The 22,161-nt window shown below is 53.7% G+C and overlaps 1 protein-coding gene across 3 annotated transcripts in view; it reads left to right on the forward strand.

Annotated features, from left to right (window-relative positions):
* Nucleotides 1–4,952: 4,952 nt before the first annotated feature.
* Nucleotides 4,953–22,161, forward strand: part of HS1BP3 (HCLS1 binding protein 3) — a 34,440-nt gene continuing 17,231 nt past the window's right edge. For 2 of the 3 annotated variants that reach the window (XM_060027044.1, XM_060027046.1), the window contains exons 1-4: nucleotides 4,953–5,012; nucleotides 9,712–9,877; nucleotides 18,428–18,635; nucleotides 20,799–21,018. In XM_060027044.1, coding sequence (XP_059883027.1) covers nucleotides 4,981–5,012; nucleotides 9,712–9,877; nucleotides 18,428–18,635; nucleotides 20,799–21,018 — 626 coding nt within the window. In that variant the 5' untranslated portion in view covers nucleotides 4,953–4,980. Of the gene's footprint in view, nucleotides 5,013–7,504; nucleotides 7,554–9,711; nucleotides 9,878–18,427; nucleotides 18,636–20,798; nucleotides 21,019–22,161 lie in introns of those variants that run through there. The other variant, XM_060027045.1, reaches the window with a different exon arrangement.

The following is a 22,161-nucleotide window of genomic DNA, read 5'->3' on the forward strand; positions in this document are numbered from 1 at the left end:
GTTGCTTTGTTACTTTAATAAAATATTTTAAGTGATTGTGAAAATAAAACAATATATTAAAAAAAAAAAGCTTCTGGAAGAGGGTGCCACATTCACTGTCCTCACCTGCTCACCTCCAGTCCCCTCCTGGGCCCTCCCTGACTCTGCTGTCATCTTCCTAGGCAGACATGGCTCATCACACCCCAGTCCCCCTGAAATACTCTTGCCCTTTTGTTTATTCTGTGAGTCCACCCTCTGCTTCAGGATAAATGTAAACTCTTTTGAGTGGTACACAAAAGAGTTTTGTGTGGGCTCGTCTCCCACACACTTCCCTCCCCACTCGCTTCTCCCCAGCTCCCCAGCCACACGGTGGTTCTCTGAAGACACCCTGGCTTTGCACTGCCACCTAGAACATACTTTACTTCTTCTTTTCCTCTTTCTCAATCATCCCTACCCCATACTGAACAGTTTTTAGGTCAGGCCTCATGTAAGTACTTCATGACTGTACCAATAAGGGATCCATTGCAGAAAACCCTACTTAGAGTGGTTTAAGCACTCACACAAGAAGTCCCAAGAAAGTCTAGGGCTGGTATGGTAGTTCGTGTGCCACCAGGTCCTCAGCCTTCTCCATCCTCCACGTGTAGGCCCCAGTTTCACGTTTGTGTCTCATTGTCACAAGATGGCTGCTGTCTCTCCAGCATTGCATCTCCTTTCTAGGCAGAAGATAGGAAAGGTACAAAGAGCTTTCCCCTAGCAAGGTAAAACCTCTGCAGGAACTTTTGTGTGTATGGCCGGAATTATGTCACATGGCACCTTCTAACCGCAAGGGAGACTGGGAGCATGAGTGCTTCAACTGTCGCGCCTCTATGGTAGTAAGGCAAAGAGGAAGGGGCTGTGAATGGCTTTTGGGTAGCTCATCTACAGTGTCTGAATTTCCTCTCATTTCAGTCACCTGTTATCTCATTTACCTCACAGCAGGGCTGTGAATTAAAGATTTCCATCATGCCCATTTCTCCAATGAGGAAACCAAGGCTCAAAGAGACACCACCCACTTTTTCATGCCCTGAGTCCGGCACCACCTCCTCCTGGAAGAACCCCTGTATGCCTCAACCCCTGGCTGAGTTGGTTATATTATGCCCTTCTCCATGCACCCTGGGCCTGTACTCGTTTGGACATCTCCAACTGTCCTGAGTGGTATGTGAGCCCCGCCAGGGAGGCCTTCTGCATCCCCAGGGCCTGGAGAGGTCACAGGCCCAGAGCTGTGCCCAGGAGCATTTGTTGAGTGACAAATGAGGTGGTGGTCTTGCTAGATTTGGGGTGCTCAGCCCCCTGGAGCACTAGAGCATCACTACAGAGGACAGATGAATCAGCAGGTCCCCAGAAGACCCACCCCACCAGAAACCAGGACAACATTGGTGTGTGGCAGGACCAGGGCTCAGATCAGTCTCCCTGTGGGCTGTGGTGTCTCTAACTGACCACACTGCCCTGAGGTCCAGCGACTTCCCTGGGGGATGACTGAGGCCCGGAGCGTTCCTCCCAGGGCAGCGGGGAATGTGGTTTGCGTTACTGTGGCTTCAGCCGTGGAAGGGGCTCCTTGAGGCAGGCAGGAAGCAGAACGTATCAGATTCCACATTCCACGCATTGTGTACAATTACCCGCTGGAGCCACACAGGGGCACGTGGGACGGAAAGTGGGGTTGCCTCGGCAGAGGAACGTGTGATGCTGCAGGTGGGAAGGTGAGCAGAACTGCAGGACAATCCAGACTGGGGACAGTGGTGGCACGAATCAGGGTGGGGGCCCCCAGCTGGAGAAGAGGGCACAGGTGAGGGAGAGACTAAGGAGCTTGAACTGGATGAGACGGAATCGAGTGCGTATGGGCGGAAGGAATGAGGCAGAAAATGGGATTGCTCTAGGGGACGGGGTCACTCTTTCAAGGGGAACCAGTGGGATTCTCGGCGGGCACCGGGTGTGCCAAGTCCCCCTGTGGCATGCACTCGGGAACCCTGGTGCCAGGGGTGAGGCTCGTTTGTCTGCAAGTCACGGGTGACCAGCGTGCCACCAGCCCCAGCGGTGACGCAGCGTCCCCTTCTTCGCAGCCCCGACCTGTGCTTGCCCTGGAACACGCGTGCTTCTCTGCACCTTCCTGGGCTGTCCTCTCCTCAGGCTCAGCCTTACTCTCAGCTCCAATAGCTTTGTGACCCCCGCATCAGGGTCTCCAGCCAGGCCTGCCTCCCGGGGGGCCAGAGCCACAGTCACCTCAATGTCCCCACACCCTCAAACACCAGCTGTCCAACACACAACTCATCATCCCACCCAGAATGTGTCCCTCCTCCAGGTGCCCTGCCCCAGAGAATGGACCACCGTCCGGCTACACCCATACAAACAGATTGGAAACGAGCTATTCAAGCATATGAACATATATATCTATTCAAGAGATAAAGTGGAGGGCTTGCCTGGTGGCGCAGTGGTTGAGAGTCCGCCTGCCGATGCAGGGGACATGGGTTCGTGCCCCGGTCTGGGAAGATCCCACGTGCCGCGGAGCGGCTGGGCCCGTGAGCCATGGCCGCTGAGCCTGGGCGTCCGGAGCCTGTGCTCCGCGACGGGAGAGGCCACAACAGTGAGAGGCCCGCGTACCACAAAAAAAAAAAAAAAAAAAAAAAAAAAAAAAAGAGATAAAGTGGGGAAAGTGATGCATTTTTCAAAACTTTTCACTGTAGGATTTCTTCATGAAAATGAGTCAAATACAGATAATAACGATGCTGGTGGGGCGGTGGGTGGGAAGCTGAGGCCCACAGGGACACCGTGCTGCCCCTCCTGTAGGAAACACGGTGCACATTACCCCATTGCGCATCTGATGCCGCTAAGCCCAGCTTCTGCTGTTCTCTGTCAGTGGGACTCTCATGGACAGAGCACAGAATACCTGTGGCGATTTGCACTTTTCTCCTGGCCCTGTTTCCAGACTGAGCTTTTCTCTTTCTGGGCCACTGTGGCAGGTGATACAACCTCCATTTCTCACCCCATGGACAGCTGAATATCTGATGAGAGGGTCTATTATGTCCGGCGCACCTCTACCCCAAGGCTTCTCGGAGGGAAACTGGCCCCTTGACCTCACTGCTCTGGTCCCAGCTGTGTACCCAAAGGCAGCCATCAGGGGCCCCGTCACCTACCAGGCAGTGGCTCCCCGAAGACCCTGAAGAGAGGCTCAGAAAGGGGAAGCTGAGGGAGCAGGTCCGTGGGCGCACCGTGGGAGCACAGGGCTGCAGCGTCCTAGTCACTAAGCGGCTCCAGAGCCTCCACAGGGCCCAGAACACAGGCCCAGCCCAGTAGATAATGTTGAATGAATGAACGAACAATTGAATGAATGACTGAATGGAAAGTCCATGAGGGAGCCAGGAGAGTAGTTTTGTGATGGAGTCTGACTAGTAGCAGAAACAGAGCAGACAGACCTGTCTTTTTAGTTGCTAAACATTAGAGCAACACAAACATTCGCACTGATTAAATGTCACTATGGGCCAGGCGGAGCTAAGTGGGTTTTTTTTGCGGTACGAGGGCCTCTCACTGCTGTGGCCTCTCCCGTTGTGAGCATAGGCTCCAGGCGCAAACGCTCAGCGGCCATGGCTCACAGGCCCAGCCGCTCCGTGGCATGTGGGATCCTCCCGGACCGGGGCACGAACCCGTGTCCCCTGCATCAGCAGGCGGACTCTCAACCACTGCGCCACCAGGGAAGCCCGGAGCTAAGTGTTTTACAGGTAGTTGCAAAGAGCTGGGACATTGGTTGATCAGAGTTCCAGGGCGGTGCAGGTGGGGCAAGGGGCTGGATTTTTGGGAAAATTCAGTCAAGCAGAAGCCCCACCTCCTCTTGCCAGAGGGCCGGAAGCAGCATGGGCAGCGGGTGTCATTAGGGGCAGAGGAAAGGAGGAGTGGGTACCTGGAGATTCGGGTCCGCACGCACAGTGGGGGAGAGGGTTTTTGCAGCTCTCTGAGACGGAAACTTTGGGCAACAAAGACCTTCTCCTTGACCAAACTTCAGGCTCCTCTGAGCCCTCTTCTCAGCTAGGCCTTTGACCTTGGTCTCTGCCCAGTCTTTGGCCTGCCCAGCCCAGTCTTACCAAGAATCCTGCTAAGTTAGTTTAGAGAGGATTCCCACCCTTGATATCTGATCACCCTTGGTCTCTGATCAAGTTCCTCATCCCCGCCCTTTGATGTCTAAGCCTTTGGCCTGCTTTCAGCAAGAATCCCCCTACCCTTGTCGGCCCCTCCCTACTCCGTGGCTATCGACCCCGGTGTCTGCTGTATTCAGGGTTGAGCCTGAACTCTCTCCCCGTTGCGTCAGTCTTGAGCCCTGTTGCCACAGTCTTGAATAAAGTCCTCCTTACTGTTTTAACAAGTGTCAGAACAACATTTCCTTAGTGAGCGAGAAGGAAGACACAGAGTTCTCAGAAGCTTTTGTTGGGAGGGCCCTGTAGGCCGTTTTACAGAAAAGCCACTGGAAGGCCTCAGGGGTCAGGCTGATGCTTCTTTGGATCACCGCCCCTCGTTCCACAGAGGGGTCTGATTTACCTTGTTTTCTGGACTCTCCTAACCTCTCTCCGAGCATCCCTGGGGCCGTGAGCACCGCTGCGTTGTTTCCCCGTCATTCTCCCCAAGGAAGGAGAACCAAATAATTTCAGGAGTGTCTGAACCGGGACACTCTGGGCACTCCTAAGAGTGAAACGGGCGCTGTCACTGATAACGCTGGGACATCAGACCCAAACCTCTGGATGGCCCAGGACACTCGGGCGCGGGGGACGCGCTCAGCTCCGACGGGGCCTCCAGCAGCGACGAGCCCGCGCAGGACTCTCAGCCCCGAGTCTCCGCCCAGAGTTCCAGAAAGGCCTGGAAACGCGCGGCCGCTTGCGGCCGAGCGCGGTGGCCACTAGGCGGCGGGCCAGGGCCCGGAACGCGGCGACGCCGGCGCCCGCGGGTCTCGTGACCGCGCGCCCCGCCCGGAGCTTCGCCGTCATGCAGTCCCCGGCGGTGCTCGTCACCTCCAGGTGAGCCAGACCCCGCGCCCGGCGCTGCGTCTCGGGCAACGTGGAGTCGGGTGCCCGGGAGCCGCGGCCCGGTGCGCCCGGGGCGGAGGAGCCGGCGGAGGCGGCCGGTCCCGACGATCCCGCCCGCCCCGCGGCGTCCCCAGCGCGCCGGCCGTTGACCTGGGCTCGGCCCCTCCACCACCCAGCGGGAGAGGCGGGCGGCGGCGAGTCCCTTCCCCCGCTCCCCCCCCCCCGGTTTTACAGATGGGGAAACTGAGGTCCCTAGAGGGTAACGAACTCACCCAAAACCCAGTGGAAGGCCTGGACTGGCTGGTCCCGGCCAGCAGGCAAAGGGAGGGCTCTCCTCCCCGCTTTCCTGTCCACCTGTCTTCCTTTCTCTTCGAAGATCTAGTTATGCATCCTGTCCGCGCTCACCGTGCGCCAGGCCCCGTGCACGGCACTGGGGACGGGGTGAATCCGGCAAGGCTCGGCCCTGCAGGGGAAACGGGGATGAACGCAGACCCTCGGGAGACAGATGCTGAATGGGGGGTAGTGGGTTCAGGTTGCCATGGGAACACAGGGCAGGAGGTAACCCCGGCTTCTGAGGGGGTGCATGAGGCCCCCCTCCTGCAGGAGGAGTGGAGGTTAATGAGGTGATGGGAGAGAAGAGGGGGCAGCTGCTCAAACAGGTAGCTCAGGAAAAGTGCAGTTACCGCCAAGGCCTGCGGAGGGTCCCTGGAGGCAGAGGATGCAGGGTGACCCACCCCACCCTGACCCAGGCCTGGGGCACCCAGTGCAAGACGGATCCTGGAAAGGCTGGGATGGTCATGGTTTTATTCTTTCCCCCTTTCTAACATCTGGCAAGTGACTCACTTCAAGTATTTTCATACACTCCGCCCTTGTTCCCCCTACCCAGAATCTTGGGCTAAGACATCAATCTCTTACATAAATGAATGTTATTTTTCCAGCAGTAATCTGAACATCCCTGTGGCTTCAGGTCTAGAAAAGTATGTGTGATTCTTTAAGTGAACCCTGATATCAGAACCTGCTTGGCCTCTGCATGGTTGCTGGTCGTGTCCTCGCTGGCAGAAGAGGTTTCCCCAGGGCCGCATGAATCACCTCCTCTCCCTGAGCCTCAGTGTCATTTCCTGCAAAAAGGAGCTTTGAGGTTGGCAGGTGTGAGCAGGGCCGCCAGCAGCAGACCAGTGGGGGTGTGACCTTGGTGCTGGGAGCCTGGGAAGGGCGTGGGTGGCTTCCCTCACTGCCACACCTGGGCAGGGCTCCTTAACAGATGCAGGTGCTGGTGGTGAAGGCCAGGAGAGTGGTTCTAGGATACAGTAGTGAACAACACAAAGTCCCTCGCGTGAGCTTTGCTGGGGCCGACGGACAATAGTTAAATATATGGTGTGTCAGGGATGATAAATGGTATGAAGGAAAATAAAGTGGTAGGGAAATAGGGTGCTAGGAGGAGTGAATGCTGTTTTATATGGTGTGGCCCAGGAGTGTCTTTCTGACAGAGAGTGGCAGTTGGGCAGACTCCTGACAAACGCAAGAGAAATCTTGAGAAAGAGTGTACCAGGCAGAGGGGGCAGCAGGAGCCAATGTCCTGGGGCAGAGAGGTGCTTGGGCACCAGCGAGGAGGTCAGGGTGGCTGGAGTGCCGTGAGCCGCGGAGAGCATTAGGTGATGTGGTGCGGAGCTGGGGTCTTGGAGGCAGGGGACAGTCAGGACAGGCCTCCCAGGCTGAGGTGAGGCTCTGGGCGAGGTGGGACCTGGCTTGGGTTTCACAAAGGTCATTTGGCCGCTGTGTTGAGCAGAAGGTAGGTGAGCAGGGTGCAGCAAGGAGACCGTTCTGGCAGTGATCCACGTGAGAGCTGATGGTGGCAGAGGGGGTGCGAAATGTTTGGGCTCTGGCTGTATTTTGACGGTACAGCTTTCAGGGTTTGCTGATGATTAGATGTGGGTCGCGAGAACAGGAAAGAGGAGTCAAGATTGACTGCAAGACTTACCCTGAGTTCCTGAAAGAGGGAGGTTGCAATGGACCGAGTCGGGAGACTATGGATGGAGCAGGTTTAGGAAGGTGAGAGTCACCATTTGTCTGGACACGTTCATGAAGAAGCTTGTTGACAGCCAAGCGGAGATGTCAGGCAGGCAGCTGGGAGAAGGAGTGTGGCCTTGAGGGGAGAGTCCGGAGCAGAAAGAGGAACGGAGGACCATCCAGGGAAGCAGAGCAGGAGTGGCCAGGGAGGGCGGAGAAAGGAGAGAGGGTGGGGGTCCCGGGAGCAATGAAGACAGAGCTTCAAGGAGCAGAGAGGGACTGTCAGGTGCCGCTGGAGTAAGAGGAGAGGGAGAATTAACCTTAGGGTTTAACCACGTAGACCAGTATCAGCATCACATGACAGCTGTTTGAAATGCAGATTCCCAGGCCCTACCGCCAACCTGCTGGATCAGAATGTGCACGTTGACAAGATCTCCAGGCAGCTTGGATGCACTTTACAGTTTGAGAAGTTTGGTCTGGGGCATAGGTGGACAAACTACACCCATGCGCCCACCACTTGCTTTTGTAAGTCCTGCCCACCACTTCACTTTTGTGATAAAGTTTATGTCTGTCTTCCGCTGCTTTCGCTCTACAGTGGCTGCGTTGAGTAGTTGTAATGGAGACCCTGTGGCCTGCAAAGCCTAAAGTATTTACTCTCTGGCCCTTTACAGGAAAAGTTCCCTTGGGGGCCTCGGGGAGTGGGAGCGAGCGTGGGTTAGGGTCAGGTGACTGTTAACATGAAGTTGATTCAGCACCCTGGGTCTGCCACTCTCACAAGCTCCCAGGTGATGCTGCAGGGGCCACACTTGGAGAACCCCAGGTCGAGACCAAGGTGGGGCTGCCAGGCCCCACGCTGGAGCTTGCAGGTTGCGGCCGTGAATTTCAGGTGGGACCAGTCAGCACGTCTGTGCGTTTATCCCAGTGACGTGCAGCTGCCGGACACAGGTGCGAGGGACGCGCAGAACTGGAGGGTTGAGGGGCGAGGGCAGGGGAGCTGAGGCCAAGGGTGTGATCCCAGCAGTGGGGCGGCGCGACAGGACGGTGGGGGAGGGGACAGTGGAAAGGGGGAGGGGTCACGGAGGCAGGTCCTGGAGGAGCAAGCTGGACTGATGGGAGGCGCCAGTCAGCGGGGAGGGGGGCGGCAGCCTGGAGTGAACCCTGGCTCCACCTCTGACCCGCTGAGCCCAAGCACAGGTGACTCCCCTTTTGTGTCTGTTTCTCTGACTTTAAGTGGGTCTGAGCGGTAGTGACCCTCGGTAGGGCTGAGGGAGGCAGGAGTGTCTCAGGCAGGCAGGTGCTTAGAACAGAGCCTGCGGTAGCTCGGCCGCTTCAACTTCAGTCCCCTCCGCTCTCCTGCGCTCCTAACAGTAACACGGCGCGCAGCGCCAGCGGGTCTGTACCTGGTGCAGGGCCAGGGACGCTCATTTGGTTACTGGCAAGAGGAATAGAGGGCTGATTGGTGTTTTTCCGTCTCGCCCATATGTTGGGTTCATTCAACACCTGCCTGAAGGCAGGTTCGCCCGGGCCTTTCTAAGTGATTCGTGCTTATTTTCGCATACCTTACACCCTGTGGATATGTTTGTGTGTGTAAGGGTTTGAATGCTTAGTAGTATGTGGCTACGTGGTGGGCTGTCCTCCCAGTTGGTGACAAATGGCATCATGGTGACAGTGCACATGCTTGGTGTGGAAAGGGGAGGAGTCTGTGTGGAAGGAGTGCTGGGGGCAGGGTGTCATCTGATGGATTGGGATGGAGTTGCAGAGAGGGAAAGGGCCTTGCCCCAGACACAGTCTTAGCGCCAGTAGCCCCACCCCTCGGGCCCTCCCCTTTCCTATCTTCTGAAAGTCCCGCCCGGCACATAGTAGGTCTCGACCCTGATAACTGTGTGCTGGGCATATCCTGTCATAGGTGCTTGTGTGATGTATGTTTATGTGCGTGGGTCTCCATTATACCCTTACATAGAATGAGGAATACATTTAACCTTTTTTCTCACCTCGGAGGAAACATTTCATAACTTCTTTGCTCATCGTGTGATTCAGTACATTTGTATAGCATTTAAAAATCCTCCAAGACTGTAATGTTTTGCCGAGTATCCTCTCAAAGCCTCATAGAGCAGGCCTTATCAGTGCCTTGCAGAGGCCCCAGGGCAAACGATGGCCTGGTATCCAGTGCCCTTTCCATCTTCCCCTAGCTGGGCAGGTTCTGTAGCGGCTCTGCTGCTCTCTGGTTAGCTGAAGAGATGCGTTTCTCTCTCCGGATTCCTGGTGGGGTTTCATTCCTGCACTGTGTGCCCAAAGCCAGGCACTTGCCTTGGTTTGAATAGAACCCCTGGAATGCCATCCCCACAAATCCCGCAGGAGCTCTTGTGCTGGGTTTGTGTCAGACACCTATAGCTGTTTGTGATTTTCCATGAGTCCCACCTTCTCTGCTGTCACCTGTTTTCCTGCTGGTGAGAGCCCATTGTTCCTGAGTGACCCAAAGGCAGGGCCCAGGCTTGGGGCCTGGGAAGCCAGGCTTTATGAGGGGCTGGGCTGTGGTGGGGTGGGTAGCCGGGACCACAGAGAACGGCCAGTGGAGCAGCCTTGCACCCAGGCCTGCTGGGCCACCTGAGGTCTGGCCTGCATTTCACTCAAGAAGCCTGCTGACTTGAACCTGAGCTTCTTTTGCCTTCTTTCCCTTTGGCAGGCGAGTTCAGAATGTCCACACAGGCCTGGACCTAACCGTGCCCCAGCACCAGGAGGTACGGGGCAAGATGATGTCAGGGCACGTGGAGTACCAGATCCTGGTGGTAACCCGTCTGGCTGCATTCAAGTCGGCCAAGCACAGGCCTGAGGATGTCGTCCAGTTCTTGGTGAGCTGGGGGCTCCGCCAGGATGCTCCCGAGGGTGCCCAGGGTCCGGGGTTCCAGCTGGGCAGACACACCTGCCACCAGGGTGCGAGTAGCATCGGGGTGCGAGCAGTGCTCTGGCCAGCGCTCACTCGGCCTGACGGTGCCAGAGCGATTTGGCGGTAAGGACACCGGTGAACCAGATGCTTACAGTCTGTGGGGAGACAGACCTGTAAAGAGACAGGAGTCCAAGGGGAGGGGAGGACTGTGGTAGTGTAGAGAAGGGGCACCTAACCCATCCTAGGGAAAGGGTTCTGGAAGATGTCTCGGAAGAGGTTAGGGCTGAGCTGGGTTTTGAAGAGCAGGTGGAGACATCAGCATTACTGCGGATGAGACCCTCCCTTTCTCACTCCCCTTCAGTCTACAGCCAGTGAAACATCCCAAACAGTCTCGCACATCTGTCCATCTAGAGGTGGGCGGACTGGAACATACAATGGAGGCGGAACTGAGGTGGTGTGTGCAGTCCCAGATCCCCGGCCCCGGAGACCGAGCCCGCGGCCCCAGAGAACCCAGCCGCATCAGGGAGGCGGCACGCACAACGCCAGCCTCCGGGCCTCAGCCGCGCCTGCAGCCACAGGGGACTGGGCAGCAGGGCCTGCAACACCGTCCCTCCATTTGTAGAGCTGCCCACAAGTCTGGCCCCCTCTCCCCGACCCACAGTGGCGGCATCCCTAAACCTGACAACCCCAGACACGGCAGAGGTGCCGAGACCCCAGCTCCACCCCGTGCAGTGGAAGCAGACCTGTGACTCAAGATTCTGGACACAGCAGAAGTGCCCACCACCCCACTGACCCAGGCAGCAACAACAGTGACAGCAGCAACCATGGAGACACAAGCAGTGACAATGCGGGCACCAGGCAACACCTCTGACAAGGGCAGTGGAGGCTGGAAAGTGCCCATCCTCTAATATAACCAGAGGCAGCTCAGGTAAGAGAAACCAAAAACTTGTGCTGTAGCGCCACCTAAGGGAAAAGAAAAGAAAACAAAAGCCTCTAACCTGTTGAATAGTTGGAATGAAGTTTAAAAAAAAAAAAGCTTTACCTAAAGAAGAAAGGTGTTTGCTGCTTCATGTGTACCAGCAGAGGAACAACTCATCAGGCACCATAAAGAACCACAGTAACACTGTATCACAAAAATAAAATGGTGATTCTCCAGAAACCAGATTTAAAGTCACAGAACAGTGCAATCTGATAGAGAATTCGAGACAACTGTCAAGAGGAAGCTCAACGGGCTATAAGAAAACTCAGAAAGGCGGTTCAGTGAATGTCAGGGTTGAAATTAATGAACAGAAGAAATACTTTACCAAAGAGACTGGAACTCTGAAAAAGAACCAAACAGAAATTCTAGATCTGAAGAACCTAGTAAGCAAGATGAAGAGTGCATCAGAAAGGATTGGAAATAGAGCAGACCATATGGAAGAGAGAATTAGCCAGTTCAAAGATAGAAATCTAGAAATGATACAGTTAGAAGAGGAGAGAAAATTAAGATCCAAAAAAAAAAAGAGAGAGAAAATTCTACGAGAATTATCGAAGTCTTTTAGGAAGGGCAACAGTAGGCTAATGGGTGTCCCAGAAGCAGGAGAGAGAGATAGAGATAGAGATAGATTCAACACCCATTTATAAAACTTTCAGTAAAATGAGTATAGAAGGAATGTACCTCAGCATTAATAAAGGCCATATATGATAAACCTACAGCTATCCCTGTAGGGTCAAGAATAAGACAAGAATTCTCACTCTCACCACTCTTTTTTTTTTTTTCCTGCCCCTTCTTTTCCCTTCCTCCCTCCAGCCCACCACGCTCCACTCACTTTCCAGTCTTATTCAACATAGTATTGGAAGTCCTAGCCACAGCAGTTAGGGAAGAAAAAGAAATAAAAGGCATGCAAATTGGAAAAGAAAAAAGTAAAGCTTTCACTGTTTGTGAATGACATGATTTTATATATAGAAAACCCTAAAGATGCCACCAAAAACTATTAGAAATAATAAATGAATACAGTAAAGTTGCAGGGCACAAAATCAACACACAAAAATCTGTTGTGGACTTCCCTGGTGGCGCAGTGGTTAAGAATCCGCCTGCCGATGCAGGGGACACGGGTTCAAGCCCTGGTCTGGGAAGATCCCACATGCCGCAGAGCAACTAAGCCCGTGAGCCACAACTACTGAGCCTGTACTCTAGAGCCCACGAGCCACAACTACTGAGCCTGTGAGCCACAACTGCTGAGCCCGTGAGCCACAACTACTGAGCCTGTGTGCCACAACTACTGAAGCCCACGTGCCTAGAGCCCATGCCCTGCAACAAGAGAAGCCACCACAGTGAGAAGCCCATGCACTGCAACGAAGAGTAGCCCCCGTTCACCGCAACTAGAGAAAGCCCACGTGCAGCAACAAAGACCCAACGCAGCCAAAAATAAATAGATAAATAAATTTATTTTTAAAAAAAGTCAGTTGTGTTTCTGTGTGCTGACAATGAGTGAGCAGAAAGAGAGTTAAGAAAACAATCCCATTTACAGCCACCACAGCAACAACAAATGCCCAGGAATAAATTTAACCAAGTACACTGAAAACTATAAGACATTGTTGAAAGAAATTGAAGAAGACACAAACAAATGGAAAGATATTCCATGCTCATGGATTGGGAAAATTAACATTGTTAAAATGTCCATATTACCTAAAGCAATCAACAGATTCAATGCAATCTCTACCAAAATCCCAAGGACATTTTTCACAGAAATAGAACCAAAAAATCTAAAATTTATATGGAACCACAAAAGACCCTGAATAGTCCAAGAAATCTTTTTCCTTGGGAAAAAAGAACAAAGCTGGAGGTATCACACTCCCTGATTTCAAACTGTATTACAAAGCTGTAGTAATCAAAACATCATGGTGTTGACAGAAAAACAAATACATAGATCAATGGAACAGAATTGAGAGCCCAGAAATAAATCCATACAAATGGACAATTAATTTATGACAAAAGGAGCAGAGAACATACAATGAAGAAAGGATAGTCCCTTCAATAGATGGTTTTGGGTAAACTGAACAGCCACATGCAAAAAATGAAAGTAGACCGCTATCTCACACCATACATAAAAATCAACTCAAAATGAATTAAAGACTTGAATGTAAGACCCAAGCCATAAACTCTCAGAAGAAAACGTAGGCAGGATTAGCTTTGACACCAGTCTTAGCAATATCTTTCTGTATATGTCTCCTCAGGCACGGAAAACAAAAAGCAAAACTAATCAAATGGGACTACAGCAAACTAAAAAGCTTCTTCACAGCAAAGAGAGCCATCAGCAAAGCAAAATAACAAGCTTCCGAATGGGAGAAGATAAAACTCATATATCCGATATTACGCATTTTAATAGTATCCAGAATATGTAAAGGACTCATAGAATTCAACAACAAAAACCCAAACAATCCAAGTTAAAAATGGGCAGAGGAGCTGAATAGACATTTTTACAAAGAAGACATACAGATGGCCAATAGGCACATGAAAAGATGCTCAACATCGCTAATTATTAGGGAAATGCCAGAGTTAGCTGTCGCTTCACTCCTGTTAGAATGGCAATTATCAAAAAGGTAAGAAATGACAAATGTTGATGAGGGTGTGGAGAAAAGGGAACCCCCTCCAACACTGTTCGTGGGAATGTAAATTGGTGCAGCCACTATGGAAAATAGTATGGAGAGTCCTTAAAAAATTAAAAATAGGGAATTCCCTGGCGGCCCAGTGGTTAGGACTGCACGCTTTCACTGCCAAGGGCCCGGGTTCAATCCCTGGTTGGGGAACTAAGGTCCCACAAGCCGCATGGCGTGGCTAAAAAATAATAAATAAATAAAAATAGAGCCGCCAGATCATCCAGCAATTTCACTTCTGGGTATTTATCCAAAGATACAAAAGCAATAATTTGAAAAGATACATGCACTCCTATGTTCACGGCAGCACTGTTTACAATAGCCAAGACATGGAAACAACCTAAGTGCCCATCAGTGGATGAACGGATAAAGAAGTTGTGGTCCTTATATACAATGGAATACTACTCAGCCATAAAAAGATGAAATCTTGCCATTTGCAGCAACACAGATGGACCTTGAGGGTATCCTATCAAGTCAGACAGAGAAAGACAAATACCGTATGATTTCACTCATGTGTGGAATATAAAAAATAAAAAAACAGAACGTGAACAAACCAAACAAAACCACGTAGATACAGAGAACAGAGTAGCGGTTGCCAGAGGGAAAGGGGCAGAGGGGAGGGTGAAATGGGTAGAGGGGATGAACTGTATGGTGATGGATAGAAACTAAACCTTTGGAGGTAAGCACACTATAGCATATACAGAAGTAGAAATGTAATGTTGTACACATGCAACTTGTATAATGTTATAAATCAGTGTCACTGCAATAGAAAAAAACAATTTAATGAGCAGACGGAGCTAAGAACAGCAGAAGGGGAGAAGGGTGCCCCAGGCAGAAGGCACAGCCTGAGCAAAGGCACAGAGGCTAGAAACAGAGTATCATGTGGGGAGCTGTGAGCGGCTGAGTATCGTCCTGGATGAAGTGGGAGAAGAGGAGGGTGATAGCGGGCAGTGTCCAGGTCATAGAGGGCGTGCAGGGGGCCCGACCTGTCTGGCAGTCAAGCAGGAGCTTTAAGCAGTGGAATGACATGGTCCTGTTGTCTCTCACTGCCTGTCTGGTGGAGAGTGGAGTTGGATTGGAAGGAACAGGGCAGAGGACAGGGAGCTCAGTGAGGAGGCTGGTAGAGTAACGCCTGGGGCCGGGGGGCAGGCCAGCGGTGGGTGTACAGGAGGGAGGGAGAGAGTTGAAAGTATTTCCAAGGTGACATGCACATAATTAACTGGCTGATTGTTTCTACCCACTGAGATAAAGGGCTCCAGCGGAGGGAGAGGCAGGTGGAAGGAGGACGTTTCCAGTGTGAAGTGTTTGCCTGATGGATACATGAGGCTGGAACTCGGGGCCTCGGGGCGGGGTCAGGCCCAAGGGGCTGCTTTGGGAGGCATCAGCTTGCAGTGATGCTGAAAGGCTGGGAGCAGATGAAGTTGCCCAGAGAGTGGATGTGGGCGTGGAGGTTCTGGCTGAGGAGGAAAGCCTGGGGATGCTAGCACCTCGGGACAGTCAGGGAGAAGAAGCCGAGGCCGAGGGAAGAGAGGAGGCTCAGGGGCTTGAGAATTTCAGGAGGGGGCAAGACCACAAACTCACCCATTTAGTATTTACCTTTGGCTTCTTGTGAAAAGGTCTGGAGACGTGCCCAGGAGAGACGGGCCACGGGATTGTGAGAGAAAGTTAAAATGAGCAAGGGTCCTGCGGGTCAGAGCAGAGCAACCGGCTGGTTTGTTCTGCGTCTCCTGGCAGCCAAGACAGAAAGGCAAGGAGCGAGTTACCCAGGCCTGGGGACCTATCAGAAGAGACACAAGATTCTTTTTTTTCTTTGTGTTTAAATTTCTGTTATAATTTCAAATATGGGAAGTAGCAATAACTACAGCTTGCATAAACAAAAGTTCTTTGGGGTCCTCAATAAATTTTTTTTTTTTGCGGTACGTGGGCCTCTCACTGTTGTGGCCTCTCCCATTGCGGAGCGCAGGCTCAGCGGCCATGGCTCACAGGCCCAGCCGCTCCGCGGCATGTGGGATCCTCCCGGACCGGGGCACGAACCCGCGTCCCCTGCATCGGCAGGCGGACTCTCAACCACTGCGCCACCAGGGAAGCCCTCAATAAATTTTTAATGGGATCTTGATACTAAAATGTTTAGGATCACCTGGATGAGGTAATAAATCCCCATTAAAAAAGAGAAAGTCAAACCCCATCATCAGAAGAGAATAAGAAGGATGGATTTAAGATTGAAATGAACGAGTCAATGTTGTAGTTACAGGAAGAGAGAATTCAGAAAGAGAAAAAAGATGTTTTTAGTAAGATTAAGAAAAAACATAATGTTTTAGGCAAAAGATCCATATGGCTATGCACCCTTTTAACTTCATCAAACAAGGCCATCTGTTTCCCAGAGGTCACTACCAGCTCGCAGACAGTGTAATGCCCCTGTTTCCTGTGCTCATTTATACTTGGTGGTGTCTGACATTTTGATTTTGTGAATCTTGTATTGGTAGGTGTTAGCCCACATTTCCTTGATTACTAATGCGATTGAATATCTTCTCAAATGTTTGTGAAACATTGTTTCTTCCGTGGAATTCCTTCTGAACCATTGGCTGTCTTTTTCTTACTATGTATAGGAATTCTTTATATATTCTTTATATTTATTGCATGACAAATATCCTTTTCCAGTTTGGAGACACCAGCTTCTAAGTGATCAAAGTTTATGGCACAGTTCTTTCGTTAGGAGACATTCAGCACATCCTGGAAAGTGTCTAACAGAGTGTGATGGTTTTCGTTTGCTTCTTGGACAGACTCTTGTTGAGAACCAAGGTGTAATGTAATGGCAGGTGATGGTTCTGGGTCTGCTTTGTTCTACTGGGTGATTTGCAGCTCCTGGTAATCTGACTTGACCCAGATGGAGCTCAATGCACCCATGTTTTTCAGGGACAGGAGCAAAGAGGAAAATATCTGAGACCCAAGTCTGTGGGCGAGACAGAGAGGCAGCACTCGGGGGCCCTTGATAAGGTGCTGGCTGGCCTTATGAGCGAGGGTGTGAGGGGATTTCTTTGACACCTGCATGTGTCACACCAGTGCCGCTTTCTCCTGACCAGTGACTCCCTTGCCTTGCCCTGCGGGTAGCTGTGTGCACAGGTGCCTGTGCGTGGAGGTTCTTCCCAAACATTTTGAACCACCTGCAAGGGCAAAGAACGCGTTGACTCCCTGTGAGGTCTAGGGGTGTAACCCCACACCTGAACTTTCTTTGAAGTTTCACGATTTAGCTTTAAAAAACTAATGAGCATTTTGCTTTCCACTCCTCAAAAGGAGTAGAAGCCCGTGCTTTGGAACACTGGTGAATGTGGGCCCTGTGTGGGGTGGCACCCAAGACTTAAAGCTCCCCGGCTGCCTATGCTGCCAGTGCCCTGGAGACCCACAGCTCCCAGAAGCGGGGCCCTGGTGGGTCGGGTGGCCAGGCCTGCATGGAGCAGTGAGGCCAGCAGAGGGCGCTCCGCCCCCACCTGGTGGAGTCTCGGGTTCTCGGGACCACTAGGAGTTGGGAGCCTGCGTCACTTTTGTGAAAGGACGCTCTTACCTTTCCTTGAGAGCTGTTCTCAGGAAAGCTCCCGAGCAAGGCTCTGTGTTGACAACTGCAGGCCACAGTCCCCTGTCCCAGATAACTCCCCAGGGGGGGTTCCTGAAGTCCCCCAGTGCCCCAGCCACCTGCCAGCATCTGGAACCCTCACGGGCTGGGGGCTCTGAGGGTGATGCCGCGTGCTCCAGCAGAGCTGTGCGATGGGACTGCCAGGTGTCCCTTGTCTGAACGCGTGCAGACGCCTCACAGCCCATCAGCTACACCAGTGCTTCATTGGTGTGCTGTGTGCATGGCCCTGGCTTGGGAGAAGTGGGAATATCTGTCTTCGTAATTGATGCTCCCACGGAGGAGTTAGGGAGACTGGCCAAACGTGCGGGGAGAGCACAGAGGAGTCTAAGACAAGGGAGGACGCTGGGCTGTAGGTGGGGCGTGGCGTGGAGCGAGTGACTCTTCTCTGAGCGCCTGTGTTGGCTTATATAGACCACAGTGATGGCATCGACGCGCTGTGCTACCGCTGCTCCCTTAACTGGAGGCCTGGAGCCTCGGGGGCAGAGACCACACTGTGTGCTCATACAGAGTAAACGCACAGCAAGAGCTTGACAGTGAGTGGACGAGCCCTAAGCTGCGGCGGGAGTTCTGGGGAAAGATGGAGAGGCCGTAGCAGGCAGCCCTCAGCTCTGCAGGAAGCCAGGTACCCCAGGATGACTCTGACGGCCGAGGACCACCTTCCAGCGGACCCCCTGGCCAGCTTCCCCAGGGTCCTGGTGTGCAGTGGGCTTCTGGCTGGCACCAGGGCCAGAAACCAGCTTTGCAGTGTCTGGTTCTCCACCACCTGCGCACTGTAAGGTGTGGCCTTGTCAGAGGCAGCTGCTAGTTCACGGGATAATGACCCTGCAAGACGCTGACCCGTTGTTGCAGGAAGATGACCTAACAACGGCCAGACCGTGAGGTCACCCTGCTAATGCACTGAAGGCCCAGAATGGAGGTATAAGTCACGGCCACCTGCAGGCCAGGTCTCTGTATCAAGTGTCTCTACCCAGACCTGTGATGGTGCCTGGAACCTGCCACGATTGCATCTTTCCTTTGGGCCGCTAGGACTTTCAGGATTAGCACCCAGCGTTGACCAGGAGGCCTAGGAAGTGGAGCCTGAGGCAGGGAGCTGGGCGGAGGGTCCCGAGGGAGGCACAGCCTCCTGGGGCCGGTCCTAGGGGAGGACTCTCCCAAGAGCCCGGCGCCCTCGGGACCTCTGTTGGGGCCGGAAGAGCGGCCTTCTCTCCTTCCCCTCTTCACTCAGGGAACCACATGCTCCTCTCATTCCAGGTCTCCAGAAAGTACAGTGACATCGAGGAGTTTTACCAGAAACTCAGCAGTCGTTACCCAGCGGCCAGCCTTCCCCCGCTCCCTAGGAAGGTGCTCTTTGTTGGGGAGTGTGACATCCGGGAGAGGAGAGCCATGTTCGATGAGATCCTGCGCTGCGTCTCGAAGGATGCTGAGTTGGCAGGCAGCCCTGAGCTGCTAGAATTCTTAGGTACGGTAGGCTCTTTCTCAAATTCCTGAGGTCTCTGCTGGCCCAGAACTAGGCCTCCCTGCCCTGGCTTGGCGGGAGGGGGGTCCACATACCCCCTGCAGCCCAGAAGCTTCAGCCAGGCTGTTGAGGCCCATGGGCCTCACTGCCGTGCTTGGGCCGGGGTGGTGGGTGGAAGAGGCCTGGGACCCAGCCCTGGAGGACTGACCATCTGGGTGCTGGATGGGGCTCACCCAGGGCCCTTCTCCGTAGTCTAAGCCCAGCCACTCCCCGCCTAGCCAGCCCCCTCCAGAGCTCCCCCCACCCGTACACACGCCTCCGCCTCCCACCAGCCAGGCCTGGGGGCCTGCAAAGTCTGGAGAAGGCTGTGCTCCCACAGCCAGGCTGGTGCCCTGGTCCCTGGGGACACCTCGCTCAGCTGGTACCCCTCACCGAGAGGTTTGGAGCGTGGCTCCAGGCAGCCCCTCCCACCCAGTGATGGGAACCTCGAGCACTTGCAGTCCAGGTCCTGCGGCCTCCTGTCTTCCCGCTAGTCCTGTCTGTCGGATGGGAGTCGCCCGGCTAACAGGTGCTGGTGAGAGTCACATGTGCAGAGCTCGCCACACAGGAGGCGCTGTAGAAGCGATGGCTAACGTCTCACCCCCACTCACATCTACTGGACTCAGAACGCTGCGGGCGTGTCCCCGTCCTGCGCCAACACCCCGGGGCAGGGGGAGCGCGGGGAGGGCTCCCATCCGGGGGTGCGGGGCACTCACCGCATTTAACTCTTTTCCCGAGTACCGTGAATCTCCTAGTTTCCCAAGACAGATGGGAATTTTTTAGAAGAAAATTAACAGGAAATAAACCAATTTTGAAAAAAAACAATGTGGGGAAATAAAAGTGGAACGGGTGAGCGCACGGAAAGCCGAGCCTGGGGAGACTGCAGCACCGGTTTTCTTCTCTCCTTTCCCACGCCCCCCACAAGGGTCTTCGGGCTGGGGTCTCTCCGGCCCTCCTGTTTACTGAGGTCACAGCCCTCCGCCCTTTGCCTCTCTCTGGGTCTGCGTTGACTGTAGGAAGGGGGCCCCAGCCTATCTGTAGCTGGAAGAAACTCCCCATCTCCTGGCCCTCTGTGTTACGGGGAAGCAGGATAGGATGGTCTGACTTTCCTAGCCTCTCCGTGCCTCAGTTTCCTTATCTGTAAGATGGAGGAACAGATAGGATCTCTCACGTGGGATTTTTGCCATATTTAAATGAATCTGTACCTGTAAAACTTTTTATTACATGATGCTTATTCCATGAAATTGACGGTTCATGAGATTTTGAATGGGATTTTTACATTTGTCCTAATAAAATAACAGAGCATAATATAATGCAACATAGTCATTGTCACTCAGTTCTACATACTGTGTCAGCATACATATCACATCCTATGTGCCAGGCACTCTGGGGCATATAGGTGGCTTCTTTACCCACAGGGTCATATACTTTGTAAGTAACTGCTTTCAAAAATACACTATTCAGTAAACTACTTAGATAGAGATAAACAAGTAGTCTAAACCCACGCTTCTCAAACCATTGTGGGGAAGGACTAACTTTTTTATTCCCAGTATGTCACAAACAGCATTCCAAGGTACTGTGGAAGTTTCTGGATGCTTGCTCCGCCTTTCTGTAGTTACCTTGTTGTGGACACCCGCCTATGGACCACACTTTGAGAAGCGCTTATGTAAGCCAGTTCGTAGTGAAGCCATCACAGTGCGTTCTCGAATCTTCCATGTGCTCGCGGAGCAGTCACTGAGTTCCTAGTCTAATCACCCAGACCCTCGGAGCAAGTCTCCAACCGTGGTTGGCAGAGCTCCCCGATGGGCTCCGCAACTGCAAAGCATTTCTGGAACTGTTCTGTGGGAACCCACGTACACTGGCTGGCTTCTGCCATCAGCCCGTGGACTGTAGCCTGTCGTCCCAACAGGCCCTGGGCTGCAGAGGTTCAGGAACTGCTCCCTCTGTCCCTCTGTCTTCTCCACCCCAGGCTTTGCTACCCCCATCCAGACCCACCATCCTGGTCCCAGGACGCTGCAGGAAGCCCCCAGCCTCGGGTGCTGGCACTGGAGCTTGCGCGCCGGGAAGTGCTTCCTCGCGTCCCCCCCGGCGGTGGGTGTCAGGCGCCCTCTCTGTCTCCCTCCACAGGTACCAGATCCCCCGGGGCTGCGGATCTCAGCAGCAGAGATTTCTCTGTCCTGGACACAGACAGCCAAGGGGGGGACGACGGGGATGCTTTCGACTTCTTCCAGCAGCAGGATCGAGTGGAGGGTGAGGGTCTCCCCACGCTGGACCAGAAGGGCCAGGATGCAGGGAAGTCCTCAGAGGACGAGGCAGAGGAGGCCCTGGACCCTCTGGGCATCATGCGGTATGTCTCCTCTTCTGGGTGCCCCCCCCCCATCTGGTCTGTCTTTCTCCAGGCTCCTCCCTCCCTCCTGGGAGTCTGAGAAAACTGGTATCCCTGGGTTATTGCCCCTAGGGGCCTGGTACTCAGGGAACTGGCTCTCTGCTCGTCCCAACATCACCTGGGTCTTTGGGGCTCAGCCCAGGTATCTCCTGCCCCTCCCTGCTCACAGGGTGGCCCCCCACCCCCCAGTTCTGCACTGAGACCAGGCAGGGCTGCCCCCACCCCTGGCAGTTCAGCACCCCAGGAGGCCTGGGTTCTCAGTCCAGCTCGTCGCTGACAGCCTGTGACTCGTGATGCGTGACTGGAGCTCCCTGGGCCGTGTCCCGCTGCCCTGGGGACAGGGCTGTGTACCTTGGCCCTGCCTCCCCAAGGTGGTTGTAAGGCTTGGGGGGGACTGGTGACCCCTAAGCTGCTGACTGTGATGGAAGGAGGTAGAGTGAGCCCCAGGGTAGACTGTGTCCCCTTTACACGCGCACACTTGCACACACACGTACACACACACGTACACCGGAGAAGAAGAGGCAACTAGCTGTGGTCTTGATGGCCCCTTGGTGTCCTGATTCTGTCACCTTCCTGTTCCTTCTCCTTTCCTGTCCCTCTGCCTGCCTTTAGCCAATCAGTGAGCTGCTCCTGAGCCCCCATTGGGGGAGCACCCTGAGCTGGGGGAGGGGCTGCAGGCTAGATGAGACCGGAGAGCCAGACCCCAGGCTCCCCAGGCCCCTCCGATGGGCACAGGCTGAGGCGTTGGGCAGGACCTCCCGACCAGAAGGAGATGAGGGGGAGCCCGACAGACGCAGCCCGCCTCCCAGGACCCTCACTTCTTGGCCCGAATGAGCAAGAAACAAGGTGGGAACTGCTGATTTTGAGCACCTAATACGCGCCTGGCATTGTACTTTGCACTTTGTCTACTGTGTCTCATTGACAGCCTGCCCCGCATACAGCTGTTAGTATGCCATTGGACAGATTAAAGAAACTGACGTCTGCAGAGGCCAGGTGCCTTGCCCGAGGTCAGGCGGCTTGGTGGCTAATGGTACTGGGGTTCCAACCGAGCTCAGGGTCCTGTCCTGGACTGCGGAGCCAGACTCCCTGGACCAGAATCCCGGC

The sequence above is a fragment of the Delphinus delphis genome, chromosome 12, assembly GCF_949987515.2.
Source record: "Delphinus delphis chromosome 12, mDelDel1.2, whole genome shotgun sequence".
Taxonomy (NCBI): Eukaryota; Metazoa; Chordata; class Mammalia; order Artiodactyla; family Delphinidae; genus Delphinus; species Delphinus delphis.